The sequence below is a fragment of the Gymnodraco acuticeps genome, unplaced genomic scaffold (genome assembly GCF_902827175.1).
Source record: "Gymnodraco acuticeps unplaced genomic scaffold, fGymAcu1.1, whole genome shotgun sequence".
Taxonomy (NCBI): domain Eukaryota; kingdom Metazoa; phylum Chordata; class Actinopteri; order Perciformes; family Bathydraconidae; genus Gymnodraco; species Gymnodraco acuticeps.
Window position 1 is genome coordinate 428,842 of NW_022992085.1, and position 18,410 is coordinate 447,251.

Sequence of the window (18,410 nt, forward strand, 5' to 3'; positions counted from 1 at the left end):
ACCCCACATGAGGACAATGGGACATGTGCTTGGGAAAAGAATACTGATACATGGTTACATCTTCACCAAGGCAATATTCAGAGAGAAAGGTTGTATTTGAATTGATTCCATTAACTGATTGGAGGGTTTAGGAAACACAAAACTCTTCTGATAGCTGTTTGTTGCCTTTTGTAGCATCATTTAGATTCTGCAGTATAGTATTTTATTCATACTTCCCTCACCAGGGTATATGCAGGAATCCTGAAGTCAGATGTAATCCCTTTTAAGACCTTTTTTAAGACCCTTTCCATACATTTTAAGACCTCATCGCCACTTTGAGTTTTAACCGGTTACCTTGGCGACACACTTTACCTCACATTGACTATATACAGTATTGATTGTCCTTCCTCCTTATCTTCCAACCATTTGGACGCAAACTTGCATTTCCCCATAACGATGTTGTTTAACAACCGGCGTAAACGGACCTTCGCGTGCTATCAAGCAGTGAGCGCGCGATGTCCTGTTCAGATGACGTCAAACCCAACGGGATGCCATCAATAAACTACACAGAATCACACTACACACCTACGCAATGATTACATTCAGGCAGACTGTAGAACACAACCTCTTTGGACCATTTATATACTTATTGAAAACAAGCTACAAAATGTAATACCTTGGAAAATGCCGTTTAATACTTTTTAATAGCCTTCATTTTAGCTAAATTGATTTATCAACTTTTAATACTTTTTAAGACCCCGCGGACCCCCTGCATGAAGGATTAAAAGACTTGTGTCTCAGCAGGGTTTGGTAAAAAAAATGGTTGGAAGATAAGGAGGAAGGACAATCAATACTGTATATAGTCAATGTGAGGTAAAGTGTGTTGCCAAGGTAACCGGTTAGAACTCCAAGTGGCGATGAGGTCTTAAAATGTATGGGAAGGGTTTTAAAAAAGGTCTTAAAAGGTTTTACATCTGACTTCAGGACTCCTGCATACACCCTGCTGCAGCACGTCGGTCTCATCTTCAGCCTGTCCCCTGTTTCCTCTCCACAGGGAGCATCATCATGTACGGAGCGCTGCTGCTCTTCGACTCTGAGTTCCTGCACATCGTCTCCATCTCCTTCACCTCTCTGATCCTGACGGAGCTGCTGATGGTGGCGCTCACCATCCAGACGTGGCACTGGCTCATGATCCTGGGCGAGCTCCTCAGCTTGTCCTGCTACATCGCCTCGCTCGTCTTCCTGCCCAGCCTCATAGGTGAGAGAGCACCAACACTCGCACATTAACTGCTACTTCCCTCACACAGAAGGTAGTGGGTTTTTTTTATCGAGACGAGAAATAAATAGCGTTCATGTTATTGTGCTTTTGCCGACCTTGAAATGGTGCGTCAGCAGTAAGGTGGACGTGCCTACTCACATCACGCCTCTGGTGTACAGTTAGTGGTGGCATGCTCGTATCAAACAGGAAGTGCCAACAGTGCTGTCAGCTTCCTCTGAACCCACCAGTGTGTTTATCTCTGTACCTAGGAAATTAGGAAAATAAAACCTTATAAAGATTCTTATAGCAATTAGACGACTGAAACATAAACAACCTTTAAAAGCAGATTGTTGTTGGGGTTTGTATTTCTGTATAACGGCCCATGCCATTATGAGACCCGTGACATATCCGATACCCTGACCAGGAGCTTCCCAAACCTTTATTTTCAGCTTTATGTGAGGCGTGGAGTTTTATTCTCAGCATTCAATGTCCACCACTGAGCATCATGACTGGCATGTGGTCAAGAGAACCCTTTCTGGACACTTTTCCTCCCTCCTTGAAGTCAGACAGGAATAGAATGTAAAGGTTATTTTCTGTCGTGCGTGTTCACGCAACTTAATTGCACAAAAAAAGTAAAAACTGTATAGGTTGAGTTTTCTGTCTCATGCCTTCAACAATTGTTTCTTCGTTTCATTATCAGATTCACTGTTTACTCACTTTTAACCCGCTGTATGCCAGAGCTTTTGAAGCGATTTGGGGAAATAATCGTATTGCGATTCGATTTGCGATATTTGTTTTTTAGCGACCCAACGGAAGTTTATTGTAAAATGCGGCCATATCTCCGGCTAGGAAGGTCGCATCAACGTGCTCCCGTCTCTAGCACCCCCGCAGCCCGAGCTACGAGTGAAAGAACTAAACTTACATGAAACTCCCGTTGGGTTGCTTTAAAGTCAAGCTTCAGTTTCAGACTCACCCTGTAATAGAAACATGTGATGGAGCATTACTAACCTGACCCAGATGGTTTCACCAAACCATCTAAAGCTCCATTGGAAGCCATTTGGAAAGGGCAGGCACTTTCAAAAATATTTGGCAGGTGATTGGATCAATCTGTCTATCACCTTCTATCATGGGCCACTTCTGATTGGTTAACAATGGCTGGTACATGTGGAGCACAGCACTTCTGATTGGTGTGGATGACTGACACACAAGAAAAACAAACAAAATAATAATAAAAGGCTTTGCGATTTGATAATTGCATCATTTCAAATTTTGATATAAAACCGATTAATCGTTCAGCCCTAGTGTATAGTTGAAAGAAAGGCGTGGCCTAGGAGATGAGATGTAATGGTGAGGTGAAACAGAAAGGTGATGCCGGTGTTGATATCAGGAAACAGGACATTTGTAGTTAAGACACTCATTTGCCGTCATTTGTGCCAACGTCCTTTTTCTTACTCCGTTATATCTGATCAAAAACACAAGGGGATAAAGGGGACCTATCATGCAAAATGCACTTTTTGATGTCTTTCATACATGAATATGTGTCCCCGGTGCGTCGGGGAACTCACGCAGCGTCAGAAAATAAAACCCTTTCTCTTTTCCTCCGTACCCAAATCTTTTAAAAACGGGGGTACAACGGAGCTGATCCAGATTTGCTGCCGATATGACATCAAATCGGCAGCGGACTCACAGAAAATTGCTATCAGAAACAATGCCTGACGTGTTTTGGACGTAATCTCGTCTTTGTTTACATTAGCAAGCCTCGCTAACACTCAGAGCTAACCTGTACTGGAGAGCACATGTGTTTAAAAAGCAGGAAATAAAAAAGGAAGAGCATTAGAGCTCCATACTGTTTCAGACATAATCCTTGATGTGGTTTAGAACAGGATGGCGTTTTATCACAGCAGAATTTAACTTTATCTCCGGTAGAATTCTGATCAGGCATTAGCTCCGCCTCCTCTTTTTTTTTTTTTAAGCTAAGGACCCAAAATCTGCGTTTCTCTAACAGGGCTGCAAAAGAGGAGTATGAGCAGTAGGCATGGCTACAAAGGCTGATCTGTTTGGTATTTTAAGCAAAAAACTTCACAGACATGTTTGGTATAGGTTTGGCCCTACAATATATTTTTCCAATATAGCATGATAGGTCCACTTTAACAAATACATGATAACATGGAGAACTTTTCCCTATCAACATTATCATTTTACGTTACAGCGCCCAAACTGAGAACTATAGGCATGATTATCCTATGATTTACTAAAATGTACATGCCTTGAAGAAATAAGTAGAGCTTAGCTGCAGATTTGACTATACTGTTCAGTGTTTCCCCTAGGATGGAGACATAGCAGCGGTGCTAAGGCACGTGGGCCCAGCATAATGTGAGCGCGGAGCGTGTGGAATTTTTTAGTGTGTGCGCGTGCGAAGTGCGCCCCACCAATTTGTTTCTATGTGTCAGCACAAGAAAGGCTCTTGAGGCCTAGTACCAGGGCCGGTTCTAGCTAATTTGCTGCCCTAGGCGAGATTTTATATGTAAAGAATAAATGAAGTTCTCTACAAAAGTCAAATACACTACAAAAACTTATTGATATAGGTAATATACGTCAAAATGGCTTCAAATGTATTCAGTATTGTATGAGCTTGTTTTAATTGGGTGGTGGACGTCACATCCTCTAGGGGGGTCCGGGGGTATGGCCCCCCCTCGAAGATTTTTTGGAACATTTTAAAGTAAAATGCTTCAATCTGGTGCACTTTGAGCACACAATTACTAGAGACTGATCTAGGAGGTACAACTCTAAAACACCCTTATGAAAAAGATCGGTTTACATTTTAATAATCAAATAAGTATGTGAACATAACCAATAACCTACCATAGCCAATCACAAATAAATGTCACTTATTTTATTTGTGTTGTTCATTCATATCTTATTTGACCTCGTTAACATTTATTAATGTATGCATATTTTTGTATCTCTCCAACTTTAAACTATATTTTTGGATTACTGTCCTATAGTATACATTGGAATGATTTCAAACCTGTTTTATTTATCCTAATAATGATAAAGGAGTGCCTTGGAAATATGTGTTTACATAATTTGTTAACAGATATTTGTTTGAGACCCACTGAGATAACTTAGACTAAAATGAACTATCTAAACACTCAGAGAGTCCTTTACCTCACTGAGCCTCTCAGTCTGACAGGAGAGCTCTCCTCCACCCTGGCTGTAGAAACATCTTCTTCTTATATCCGTTAGCGCAGCTAGCACCAGATTCTAATAACAACAGCGCCGGTACCGGTGCGCCCTCTCTCTCACTCTCTCTCTCGCTCGCACTTTGGCTGTGAGCTGCGGGCGCCTGATAAGCCAACATCCCCCACTTTCATCACTTACAGCGCCTATGTCAAAAATCGGCCCTGCCAGTACATACAGTGGCACTGTCTCAAGATTTAGCAAAAATACACCTTTGTTGAACATACAATAACAAATACTACAAATCCACATAAACAATCAAAAACGAAAAAGGGTCGCCATTTATTATTATTTTAATAAAAAACTGCTGTTGACTTTCAAAATAAATAAATAATAAATAATGTAAAGGTTAAATTACTCTTCAATGTCTGGTTGTAGAATCCTGTTCTTTCTGATCTCTGCCTCTTCCTCAAAGAAGTCAACTCAAAATTCACAATGTGACCCAAAATGAATCATTTAAGAAGGCTTGAGTCGAGCTTAGCTACAGATATGATTAAACTGGCGACATCCAAAACAAATAACATTTGAATGCCTCGTTTGAAAATCCCACAACTCTCTTTCTGATCTCTGCCCCTCCAGACATTTACTTCATCACCACGGTGTCGTTCCTGTGGAAGGTGACGGTGATCACGCTGGTGAGCTGCCTGCCTCTCTACATCCTGAAGTACCTGCGCAGACGCTTCTCCCCCCCAAACTACTCCAAGCTGACCACCTAAAGAGTGGGAGGAGCCTCACTTACTGCGGGGAAACAGAGGGGCCTGCGCTTAGACCCGGGGATCAAACACGGATTCATCCCCTTTCATTTGTCCTGAAATTCCTACTTGGAAATGAGAAAGACGGGACAACTTTGTCAGGGGTGCTACTGAGGGGGGGGGGGTTTAGGCTAAAATGCTACTTGCTGCACGTGTTAGATGCAAAGACTAATGATTCCTCTGTGTGGAGAAGACTTGCAGTGAAGAGTTAGTTTGACCAACTTATTTATTCGTCCTAGAATTATGAGCATAAAAAGTGTCCTGAACAGAAATGTAAATATGTAATGTAAAAATAACTAAGGCACAGTCAGTTCAGTAAAGTATGCACATCCTGTTTATTTAAAAATATCAGAAATCATATCAAAGGGAAGTAACTGGAAAGTTGGACGTCTCCCCTGCTTCTGTGTACGTGTCATTTGGCCTGGAAACTAACTCTTTTCCATTTCCATCCAAAATAGTCGAACCACATTTATTGTTAGACACTGAAACTGACGTAGCATTCTCACTCAGGACCTGATTCACACTCTCCTCAACACTGATTTCTCATTATATGATACAAAAAAAGTGACTAGACTTTGCATACAACACAGGCCTGTGAGTTTGTGTTTATTTGTTTAATGCGTCAGCGCGACACAGCCGGAGGTGGTGCGGTCGTTTCTTTTAGCATGACCCGTGATGTTAAATCTGTCTCTGTGTGTTCGGACCCCGAGATGTTGGTGTGTGTGTGTGTGTGTGTGTGTGTGTGTGTGTGTGTGGAGCGCGGTGAGAGCAACCACAGAGGAGAGGCCCTTATGTGTAGCTCCCGTCAGGCGGGCGGGGGGTGTGTGTGTGTGTGTGTGTGTGTGTGTGCAGCCTTTGAAGTGGTGGGCCACACTTTAACTTTGCATGATGACTCACTGTACCGGTGACCTCCTGAAGCCATAACTGAAAACACCCGGTGACCGCCCCCCCCCCCCCTCACTGCTACTAACCTCCACAGTTCGGCTGTGAAAGAAAAAAGGGATCGAATCACCTCTCCTCAGTTAAAACAACTCAAGTGTTATAAGTATTACTACTGCACAGTGGGAGAGAAAACGATACGATACACACTCCTCATATTTCCTTTCAATGGTGGTTTGAGTGAAGAGATACTGTAAATAATCAGCAACTAACAGAAAACCATGAGTACGATGTCACTTAAATTACTTTCAAAATGATTTAGATTGAGCTGTAAAAAAAAGTCCGATGTGACTTGATGAATTTGAAAGTGTCGAACAGAGCGGCCATGAATAATCCCGTCTGTAAAATGTTCAACAAAAGTTTTATCTCTGATTTCAGCGAGCTGTTTGCACAGACTTTTCTTTTGTACTACTGATTTATTATATTTTTATGTTGGCAAAACAAAAATGAAGCTAAAAGGATTTGTTTGCTTGTAAATAACAATAATAGTTTTTTTTAATGTATTAACATGTTTTATTTAAAGGGTGTTGATTGCACTAAAATGAGCAGAACGTTTGTGTCAATGTTGTGATGATTAATAATAAATCATGTTTTCTTTACTTCTGCCATTTCTTTTGTCGTCTCTGTGACCATTTGAACCGTTTCCGAACAACTTAAAGAATAAGGATGGTTTGAGTTTATATTTTTTTGGTGTCAACAAAAATCAGGAGTATACAATGTTCTTTGAAATATGTTTTGATGTTCTCTCAGTGCCATGTCTATTAATGAATGGAGCTGACGGACTGGTGCATCTAGGACACATGTTTGAGGAGCTACTAAGCCCCCTTTAAACGCTAAGTAGATCCTTAAATAGATGGGAAATGTCGTTTTTACAGAACCAGGAGAAAATATTGCATCGTTTGGGGACTACTTTCAGCGGCGGATTAATCCAAAATTGGTTCTTTAAGAGTAAATGTATGTGGGATTGACTCAGCAGTGTCTGTGTGTATATGTTAAATAAATCTTTTTAGTTTCGATAGTTTGTGTACAAATATGCAGTTTTGGAAACAGGTGCAATACTTCTCAGTATGATCACATGGTTTTATGGGATTTGTATTATGAGATTGTTTTGGGCACTTAGACGTCATTTGGTAAAGCACATAGCCACAAAATGTAATAATGTCTAAATAACCTTTTCGCAAATTATAAAATACTTTAATATAACCTAAAATGGCTTTGTGGCCTCAAACTAAGGTCAAGTCAAATTTAAAAAGTGAGGTTGCACTGTGGCCTTAAAAAAAGCTGCTAAAGTAGAACGTAAAGACTAAATCAGTTTCAATGCACTTACTCCCCTTTTCCCATGGCATTACACATAACTGGAAACTGCATTTGGACTGAGAGACTGATCCACAGTTTGTATGCAGAAACAATTAGCGTTGTTGTGGCTGAGCTCCTCTGCAGCCCAGCTTCTGATGAGGTGTGATTTACACAGAACACTGAGAGGGCTGGGTGTTCGGCCCGGAGTCACCAGAGGAGGGAGTCCCTGAGGCCGGAGCTGTGTTTCCACTCCTGTCACACACACATCATAATGTCAGACAGACTCAACCTTTATCTCTTAATAGAATTATAAATCAAAAAGAAAAGTCATAGTATGAGAAATCACTCCACAGGAAACATTCCTATATTTCCCTTTAATGTCATTTCCGTGCCTAGTAGAAGTTGTGCTTTTTGAAGAATGTTTGCCATAAGCATATAAGTACAACAATACAATAGTTAAAGGTCCCATGTCATGCTTTTCCGGTTATTACCCGTCCCCTTGTGTTATGAAGGTTTGTATGCATGTAAACGGTGTGCAGAGTCAAAACCCAAGTACACCCTGTAGCGAGTAAAACTCTAACACATAAAATACCTCCCCAAAACGCCTCGTTGGAGATACGTCATTGTCCATTGATTACTTCCTGGGTACTGTGTCGTAGGAATGGCCAGTAGCCGGATTGGCCGCAAATGGGCCAATCCGTGGAGCCGTTGCGTTACGTCCGCGGAGCCGTTACGTTAAGCCCCTGCTGATTGGTCCAAGTTGACCAATCCACGGACTTCCTCACACACACACTCAGTGCAGGGGCTCATTCCAATAGTCCATTTAGCTTAGGAACCTTCCTAACGGAGTGAAATGACCCGGAAGTACGTCACTGGCAGCCATGATAAGTGCCGTTCCAATTCTCCAAATGAAAGGAAAAGAGGTTTCAAACTTCCTTTATAACCTCCTTTAGCTTAGGAACCACTGGACCTCCCTAACCGAAAGGAGAGGAGAAAATGCTGCCCCACAATGCATTGCAGCCGCAGCATTTGCCGTCACTCAACAGTCGGCCGTTCACGGACACAAACGATAATGGGAGAAATTATATCATGAAAGTTACGGTGCTTATTATGCATTTTAAAACGTATGTGGTAACTTGCCAAAGTGCTTTGTTTTCAACGTTCGTCAGTATTATAATCAAAAAGAGAAATATGAACGTTAGTTTTTACTGAAATGATCAAATAAAGTCAACATTTCACAGTCTTTACTGAGCTGTGTGGGGTTTGTTCAACTTTTAAAAGATGTTTGAATGGTGATATACACAGTGATAGATGTTAAAGACTAACGTTTATAATAAATACATTTGTATTGATTTTAAGATATTTTCATAGTTCATACAATCATACGTATTGGGATCATTTGTATTAATGTGGACCGGAGGGAGAGGGTGACGAGCATAAGTTTCACTTTCATTTTTTATTTCAATTCCAACTTTGGTCATGAAGAATATGTTTCTCTGTTGTCCATGTTCATAAAGCATAAAGCAACAGCATCAGAGCACGGTGCAGAGTCTCTAGATGAGTTTACAGTAGTCCCTCGTTCTTATTGAACATCCATGTTGTAGTCCGCTGTATAGAAAACTGTAGTTTCCATAGTTTCCCCACAGCAGCAGACGCACATTCATGACGTCCGCTGGCGCATCATAAACACGTTGGATAGTGAAAGTGCATTCAGATTCTCTAAGCACCGCAGTCTCTTCTCCTAAATCCTTTTGAATTATCCTATCCACTATCCCTTAACCCTGTGACGTTTCACTCAGAGGTCAAGGAATAGGAGATAGGGTTAGAATTTAGGAGCTGATTTTTGGATTATCGGAACGCAACCCGGGCAGCTCTGCTGATTTCTCTTCCCTGGCTGCAGGCTGATAACAGACAGTTAAGGTTGCGTTCGGATAGTTTAAAAATCAGCTCCTAAATTCTAACCCTATCTCCTATTTCTTGACCTCTGAGTGAAACGTCACGGGGTTAAGGGATAGTGGATAAGAGAATTCAAAAAGACGTATTTATGATGCGCCAGCGGACGTCATTGTGTGCGTCTGCTGCTGTGGGGAAACTACAGTTTTCTATACAGCGGACTACAACATGGATGTTTAATAAGAACGAGGGACTACTGTAAACTCATCTAGAGACTCTGCACCGTGCTCTGATGCTGTTGCTTTATGCTTTATGAACGTGGACAACAGAGAAACATATTCTTCATGACCAAAGTTGGAATTGAAATAAAAAAGGAAAGTGAAACTTATGCTCGTCACCCTCTCCCTCCGGTCCACATTAATATAAATGATCCCAATACGTATGATTGTATGAACTATGAAAAGATCTTAAAATCAATACAAATGTATTTATTATAAACGTTAGTCCTTAACATCTATCACTGTGTATCCCATTCAAACATATTTTAAAAGTTGAACAAACTCCACACAGCTCAGTGAAATGTTGACTTTATTTGATCATTTCAGTAAAAACTAACGTTCATATTTCTCTTTTTGATTATAATACTGATCAACGTTCAAAACAAAGCACTTTGGCAACTTACCACATACGTTTTAAAATGCGTAATAAGCACCGTAACTTTCATGATATAATTTCTCCGTCATAATCGTTTGTGTCCGTGAACGGCCGACTGTTGTGTGACGTCAAATGCTGCGGTGCAAGGCATTGTGGGGCAGCATTTTCTCCTCTCCTTTCGGTTAGGGAGGTCCAGTGGTTCCTAAGCTAAAGGAGGTTATAAAGGAAGTTTGAAACCTCCTTTCCTATCATCTAGAGAATTCGAACGGCACTTATCATGGCTGCCACTGAGGGACTTCCGGGTCATTTCACTCGGTTAGGAAGGTTCCTAAGCTAAATGGACTATTCGACTGCAGCCCTGGGATCGCGGCGAAATTCTCTCTGCAGACCCATTCTCACAGCGTTTATCAACCTAAACCTTTTTCTTACTCAATCTCAAGCCACACTTATTGTTTTTACTTCGGCTGTGACTTTGTGTGTGCTCAGGGTGAGTTTGGAAAATTGCATAGTATAAATCTATTCTAGTATACCTCAACAATGGAATTATGATCAGTGGAAATGGCCATGACATGGGACCTTTAAAGTGTAATAATCTCCTGTTCACAAATGTTCACATACAAATTATTGAAAAATCTAATTAACACAAACGTATGTGACTTCATTACAAATTAACCATCACTCAACTCCACAGAAAACCTATATGGTATTCTGCGGTGGCCAACAGGGGCAAACACATTACTACGGCCAAAAACACTAACTGACACGTGCCGCAGTTTAAAAAAACAAGGCAAAAATAAAAACCACCAATGTGCCAAAACACACGCAAATGAAGAAACATCTTCACCAACTTCACAAAAAAGCCCAGCATTTACTAAAAGCGATGCAACACAAAACGCTGCAAGAAGTTTAAAACACAACTGGCAACGGGGGCACTAAAAAGTGACGCACACAGCTGGGACCGGAGCACTTGTCGACGTGTATTTGAAATGACTATAGGTTTGCTAGCTGCAGTAACCAATCATGTTTCGTCAAGTTAGTGAACATTTTCCTTCACTTTGTGTTTTGGCACATGTGTGTGTTTTCGGCCATTGTAGCACTTTGCACCTGTCGGCCCTCACATGTCCACACTAAGTTTCAAATGGTACTTTTTGAAGTTTGTGCTATAAGAATAGGAAGTAAAAAATAAAATGGTTTGAATGTAACATTACTAACATTAAACAAAATAAGGAATCGAAAAGCAAAGGTAGGTGACTTCAATAAATGTTAATAAATCACTTAAAGTTCTAACCAAATACAAACCTTTTTTTATTATTTACTTATTTTCTTAAGGAGCTTTATTAATTATCCTTGCATCAAAATGTTAAAGTTTACTTAGCATTTCAGCTCAGAGATGGTTTTAGTTGGACTAAGTCGTAAAACATTTCCCCTTTTTTTCCACTTGCAGCCAAGCACCTCAGGACTGCATGTTCAAATTAAATCTCCAGCTAAGTCCAAGTTTTTTTTCTTCTTGTTCCATTGCCCACATGCGTAAGTTATACCATTAAAAGAAACCATTTAACTTAATCAGTCCCATGAAAAGTGAAATTCCACTCCAGAGTCAACAGCGCTAACCTTAACATCCGCGCTCTGCCTTCCTCTCGCTGCCAAATCCACAATCAGAGTTAGTTTTCAAATTTATTTTGCATTTTACAAGGTTTGAATTTTCAGCCCTTTAACAAAACAGCTGTTATGAAACAAAACCAGGCTAATTATCACAAGGTCGGTGCATTTTATCTTTGGCACTTCAAGACAGGGATTAGTTTCCAGCCTGGAAACTTCTTACACGCTGCTCCCAGTGGAACAGAACAGAAAAGAGAGACGTCCATGAATGAGCCGCAGAGTAAACCACAAACTGTCACACAGGCCTGACTGGAGCACTTCATAGAAATGGTGGAAGAAGTTTACTTAAAGAAGATTTTAAGTAACAATGTAACATTTTCAGGTTCATATCAGTGTAGTGTCTCTACTGGGACATGTCTCCATGCTTTAATGTTCAAAAAGTTCTTTATTTTTCTCATACTGCCTGTGCTGCAGCCCCTCTTTTCACCCTCCGTCTGAAACCAGAGCCCAGTCTGCTCTGATTGGTTAGCTGGCCCAGTCTGTTGTGATTGGTCAACTATTTAGAGATGTCCCGCCCCTTAGCCTATCACGTACAATGTGTTTGAGCGCTAGACAATAGAAGTGTTACATAGTGACGTCACTTTGTTACAGAACTTAACAAAGGAGTCCAATGGCGGTGTTTCAGGCAGGGGGGGAGTGTGAGGAAGAGAAAAGTCCTTTGAGATTTTAACCTTTGCAGACCATTTAAATGCATAAATAACACACGACAGGAAATGGAAAACCCCCAAAAGCATTATGGGGCCTCTTTAACATCAGCATGTGGATAGATTTAAGAAGAAAAAGTCTGTTTTAAAGGATTTTAAGCCCTTAAATCAGGAATTAATTTGTTTTCATGATAAATTAATAAAATGTGGTTTTGTTTTATAATTTTAATAAATGTTAGACTGTCAGTGCTGCTGACAGGATTGTTCAGTCGGGCAGTGCTGGCATGTCGTTGTGCAATAAGGAATCGTATTTCCTTCCTGCCACAACTTGAGATCCATGGAAAACATTTTCCTTCTTTTTCCGATTTGTATAAATGAACTAATATGTTCCATCAACATGGAAACTGCATACATCCTCGCTGGGTGGAAACGCCTCGTTATGAAACCAGACCCCGATCGATACTCTAATGTGTGTTTAGAAATAATTCAAGTTACTGGATCCAGTGGAAAAGTGGCGGACGACTACCTCATGGATTTTTCCTATTGAGCAGTATAAAATCCCATTAATCAAAAATAACCCCCCCTCGTCGACACTTTTTGATGTCTTGTCCAGCTTTCCAATTCCATCCTACAATATATCATAACTTCAATGTCTCTCTGTGTCGTTTATCAGCAGAAAATGGATGCACAGAAGTCAATATTTGGTAGTCAAAACAAAGCCTAAAGAGAAACTCACTCTTCCCATACCAAGTGAATGCATCTCAGCTTTAACGATCACAATTAATCATTTTTGCTGCAGCAGTTCAAATAATATCTTTAATCCGGTCATTCTTGAAGTGATTTGGGTGGTTTCGGGAGAATTAAGTGGTGTCATCAGAAATCATTGGGAGAGGCAGAGGAAACACATCTGCAGTTCTTCTTTAACAGTATGGGTGCTAAGACAAATCAAAGCATTCCTGACTCGCAGAGCTATAAATAGATCGGGTGGAGGGTGTGTGTTCATGCTTTGAGATGTTTCTGTGTGGAGCAGAAATCCAGTGTTTACACAGAGCCATAACAGGGTGTAGTAAACAATTCATTTGAACTAACTTCATTATTCGGTGCCATCCATCATGGGTTTCTGTTATGTTATGTTATGTTATGTGGCATTTCTATGTGTGACCTTGTGATGAAGCTATGACTACGGATCCCACATGGAAATCATTTATATAAAATGTTTTTACTCAAGTACTGAATTAGAGTCCAATTTTGAGGTTCTTTATCTGAGTATTTTCATTTAATGCTACCTTAAACTCCCACTCCACTTCATTTTAGAAGCCAATATTGTACACTTATTGAACTGCTTTAGTTATTTTAGAGAATCTGATTATTATCTAGTAAAACATATTAAACTAATGGTTAAAGGTGGGGTAGGTCATTTTGGAGAAAGCAGCTTGAGTGCGCTAGAATTTGAAAATACACAACCGGAAAAAATCTGCCACTTCCTTACCGAGCCCCTCCTCCAACACACACGAACGCGCACATGACCAATGAGGGCACGAGATAAGTTTGTGCACAGATGGAAGGCTGACAGGCAGGTAGGCCATCCAGTTACTTTAGCCGGGCCGGCTCAGATGATTGGTCGTGCTTTTTACAGCGCTACGACTTCCACAGATGAAATATTTGTATGTATTTTTTGTCAAAGCACTTCAGATATTCATTGCTATCGGGATGTTAAGAGCATTCCATGGAATATAACAAAAAGTGTATCTCGAGCCGGTTCCTCAAACTTACCTACCCCACCTTTAAGATATCCAGCATGAAAAAAAGCTCCACAATAACCCGCTGAGACGAAGTAATACTCCAATAATCATAATCCAGTAATTTAATATATACATTTTTTACATTTGGAGAAATTAGTTTTTAAATTCAAGCGGACATTAATGCTGATCTTCAGGTTCATATTGGTATGTAGTGTCTCTCCTGTGACATGTCTCCATGCTTTAATGTTCAAAAAGCTCTGTATTTTTCTCATACTGCCTGTGCTGCAGCACCTCTTTTCACCCTCTGTCTGAAACCAGAGCCCAGTCTGCTCTGATTGGTTAGCTGGCCGGCTCTGTTGTGATTGGTCAACCGCTTAGAGGTATCCCGACCCTTAGCCTATCGCGTACAATGTGTTGGAGCGCCAAACAATAGAAGCCGAGTGCTACATAGTGATGTCACTATGATCAGGAAGTAAACAAAGAGTCCAATGGAGGTGTTTCAGGCGGGGAGTGTGTGGGAGAGAAACACAGGGATTTTAGCCTTTGTAGACCATTTACATGCACTAAAACCTATAGAACACGCACCAGGAAAGGAAATTCCCAAAAAGCATAATAGGGTCCCTTTAAAAAACATTGTATGCAGTCTAATTATGAAAATATGTTTGACCCCAATTGGTTGTGACAGAGTGGAAAACTGTCCAGGATTGCCCTGCTGTTCCCCCAGAGCATGCTGGGATATCATCCAGCCATCTGAGACTCTGGGATAAGCATAATAGAAAATGTATGCATGCTTTAATCCAAATGTTGTCACAATTTACAAAAAAAAAAATCTGAGAGCAGATCAGAGACCCAAAGGGAGGACACAGTCCACACTTGCCCCCTGAACCTCCTCGGAATCATTTCCATGAGGTTGCGATGAGACACGATACAATGAACCCTTTCCATATCAAAGTTCCACTGCTCGGATTTAAAAGCTCCATCACACCCGTTACTCTTGGAAACGTGAAGCAGGGCAGTGCTCTAACGCAGACGACCTTACCTTAATGAGCTGTTTAGCAGTGATGGAAAATACTGCATGAACTCGGAAAAAGTGTGCTCCGAGCGAAAAAAGAAGAAGACGGAAGTGCAAACTCGGCCGTCTGGACACAGGGCTGTTTTCCCTTCTGGAGCGGGTGTCGTGTTCATTTACTCATTCATAATTTGGGTTGCATAAGAGCTCCGTAACAGTGGAGGAATTTACATCTGGTAAACAAGGCTGCCGGATAGTAACCCCCCAAAACTAAGGCTATGACCGCCGCAGGTTTTACAGACTCATTGCAGTCACCTAATCCATGTCTCAATCCAAAACAGACCCTCTGATTACCCCCCCCCCCCCCCCCTCCTCCTCCTCCTCCTCCTTTCTGTAGTACACAGATTTTCCTATGAATGGCCTTCAGTCTGACATGACTGATGTAAGCATGGGATCACTCACTGAGGCTATGCACAAGGTTCGGCACATCAAATGCGATAAAGATGTTGTAAAAAATTGCTGGATGATGTGTTCTGCCATACGTCAGGGATACAAAAAGTTTCTTTAATGAAGTCAGACGAAATACTGGGCCAGATTAAAACCATTTGTATTCGTTTGAATGCCCAGAAGTATTTTTAATAGTACTAAACAAACCTTCTTTGGACCACTTTACACATTTCAACACCATGTTACAATAGGTATGTCGTCCACAGCAGCTACAGAGGCAATTACACCATGTTTAAAATGAATACCTATGGGGCGGCTGTGGTTCACGAGGTAAATGTCTTCCACCAATGCAGCCCTGCAGACAGTCAACATGTCAATGTGTCCTTGGGCAAGATACTCAACCCCAGGTTGCTCCCTATGGCCAAAGGTGTGTGTGTGAGTGTGTGAATGTTAGTTTACCACCTTGTATGGCAGCCTCTGCGTCTGGATGAATGGGTAAATGCTGACTTATATATGTAAAGTGCTTTGAGGGTTCTCAATGACTGGAAAAGTACCGTATAAATCAGTCGATTTACCTTAGATGAATTACGAGATCTATTTTCTTATCAAGAGCTATAGCCAAATCATACTGTACAAATAGTTTATAAGGGTACAGCAGCATTGCTTAAAGTTATTTTAGCTTAAAGGTCCTTATTATGCTGTTATTCATCAATATATTACAGGTCTCAGATATATACAAAACATGTCTCTGAAGTGTTTGGCTCCAAACACCAAACAGATCATTGCAGCATTACCCATAATCCCCTCTGTTTCAGCCCTGTTTCAAAAGTGCTGATTCTCTGTCTGTTACTTTAGATGAAAATAAGGAGCCCCTCCCCACGCCCCTCTGAGAGAGATTTGGTTACAAAGAACTCAATGGTGCTCTAGGAGGAGATTCAGGTGATAAGGTGGGGGGGGTTACCTTGGTTGGTGATTGGCTAATGGTTACACAATTCAAAACATCGTTATGACATCATAAAGTGGCCAAAATCTGATCAGCTCATTTTCAGACAGGTTTTTATATAAATGAGGACAAAAAGAGAGAGAATCTTTGTTCCTGAAACTTTCAGAGTCTCTTTCCACAGAGGGGACACATGTTGATGTAGAAGAGACATGAAGAACAGGGGACACATGTTGATGTAGAAGAGACATGAAGAAGAGGGGACACATGTTGATGTAGAGGAGACATGAAGAAGAGGGGACACATGTTGATGTAGAAGAGACATGAAGAAGAGGGGACACATGTTGATGTAGAAGAGACATGAAGAAGAGGGGACACATGTTGATGTAGAAGAGACATGAAGAAGAGGGGACACATGTTGATGTAGAAGAGACATGAAGAAGAGGGGACACATGTTGATGTAGAAGAGACATGGAGAAGAGGGGACACATGTTGATGTAGAGGAGACATGAAGAAGAGGGGACACATGTTGATGTAGAAGAGACATGAAGAAGAGGGGACACATGTTTGATGTAGAAGAGACATGGAGAAGAGGGGACACATGTTGATGTAGAAGAGACATGAAGAAGAGGGGACACATGTTGATGTAGAAGAGACATGAAGAAGAGGGGGACACATGTTGATGTAGAAGAGACATGGAGAAGAGGGGACACATGTTGATGTAGAAGAGACATGAAGAAGAGGGGACACATGTTGATGTAGAAGAGACATGGAGAAGAGGGGACACATGTTGATGTAGAAGAGACATGGAGAAGAGGGGACACATGTTTGATGTAGAAGAGACATGAAGAAGAGGGGACACATGTTTGATGTAGAAGAGACATGGAGAAGAGGGGACACATGTTGATGTAGAGGAGACATGAAGAAGAGGGGGACACATGTTGATGTAGAAGAGACATGAAGAAGAGGGGACACATGTTGATGTAGAAGAGACATGAAGAAGAGGGGACACATGTTGATGTAGAAGAGACATGAAGAAGAGGGGACACATGTTGATGTAGAAGAGACATGAAGAAGAGGGGGACACATGTTGATGTAGAAGAGACATGAAGAAGAGGGGACACATGTTGATGTAGAAGAGACATGAAGAAGAGGGGGACACATGTTGATGTAGAAGAGACATGAAGAAGAGGGGACACATGTTGATGTAGAAGAGACATGAAGAAGAGGGGGGACACATGTTGATGTAGAGGAGACATGAAGAAGAGGGGACACATGGTGATGTAGAAGAGACATGAAGAAGAGGGGACACATGTTGATGTAGAAGAGACATGAAGAAGAGGGGACACATGTTGATGTAGAAGAGACATGAAGAAGAGGGGACACATGTTGATGTAGAGGAGACATGAAGAAGAGGGGACACATGTTGATGTAGAAGAGACATGAAGAAGAGGGGACACGTGTTGATGTAGAAGAGACATGAAGAAGAGGGGACACGTGTTGATGTAGAAGAGACATGAAGAAGAGGGGACACGTGTTGATGTAGAAGAGACATGAAGAAGAGGGGGACACGTGTTGATGTAGAAGAGACATGAAGAAGAGGGGACACGTGTTTGATGTAGAAGAGACATGAAGAAGAGGGGACACATATTGATGTAGAAGAGACATGAAGAATGAGGAGCACACGTGTTGATGTAGAAGAGACATGAAGAAGAGGGACACATGTTGATGTAGAAGAGACATGAAGAAGAGGGGGACACATATTGATGTAGAAGAGACATGAAGAAGAGGGGGACACATGTTGATGTAGAAGAGACATGAAGAAGAGGGGACACATGTTGATGTAGAAGAGACATGAAGAAGAGGGGACACATGTTGATGTAGAAGAGACCTGAAGAAGAGGGGACACATGTTGATGTAGAAGAGACATGAAGAAGAGGGGACACATGTTGATGTAG

General features: G+C 41.3%; 1 protein-coding gene across 2 annotated transcripts in view; it reads left to right on the forward strand.

The window, feature by feature from the left end:
- Window positions 1-6,002, forward strand: part of LOC117537337 (probable phospholipid-transporting ATPase IIA) — a 41,514-nt gene extending 35,512 nt beyond the window's left edge. For both annotated transcript variants that reach the window (XM_034202522.1, XM_034202523.1), the window contains exons 27-28: window positions 1,034-1,237; window positions 5,057-6,002. In XM_034202522.1, the coding sequence (XP_034058413.1) occupies window positions 1,034-1,237; window positions 5,057-5,193 (341 nt within the window). In that variant the 3' untranslated portion in view covers window positions 5,194-6,002. The remainder of the gene's footprint in view (window positions 1-1,033; window positions 1,238-5,056) is intronic.
- The last annotated feature ends 12,408 nt before the right edge of the window (window positions 6,003-18,410 follow it).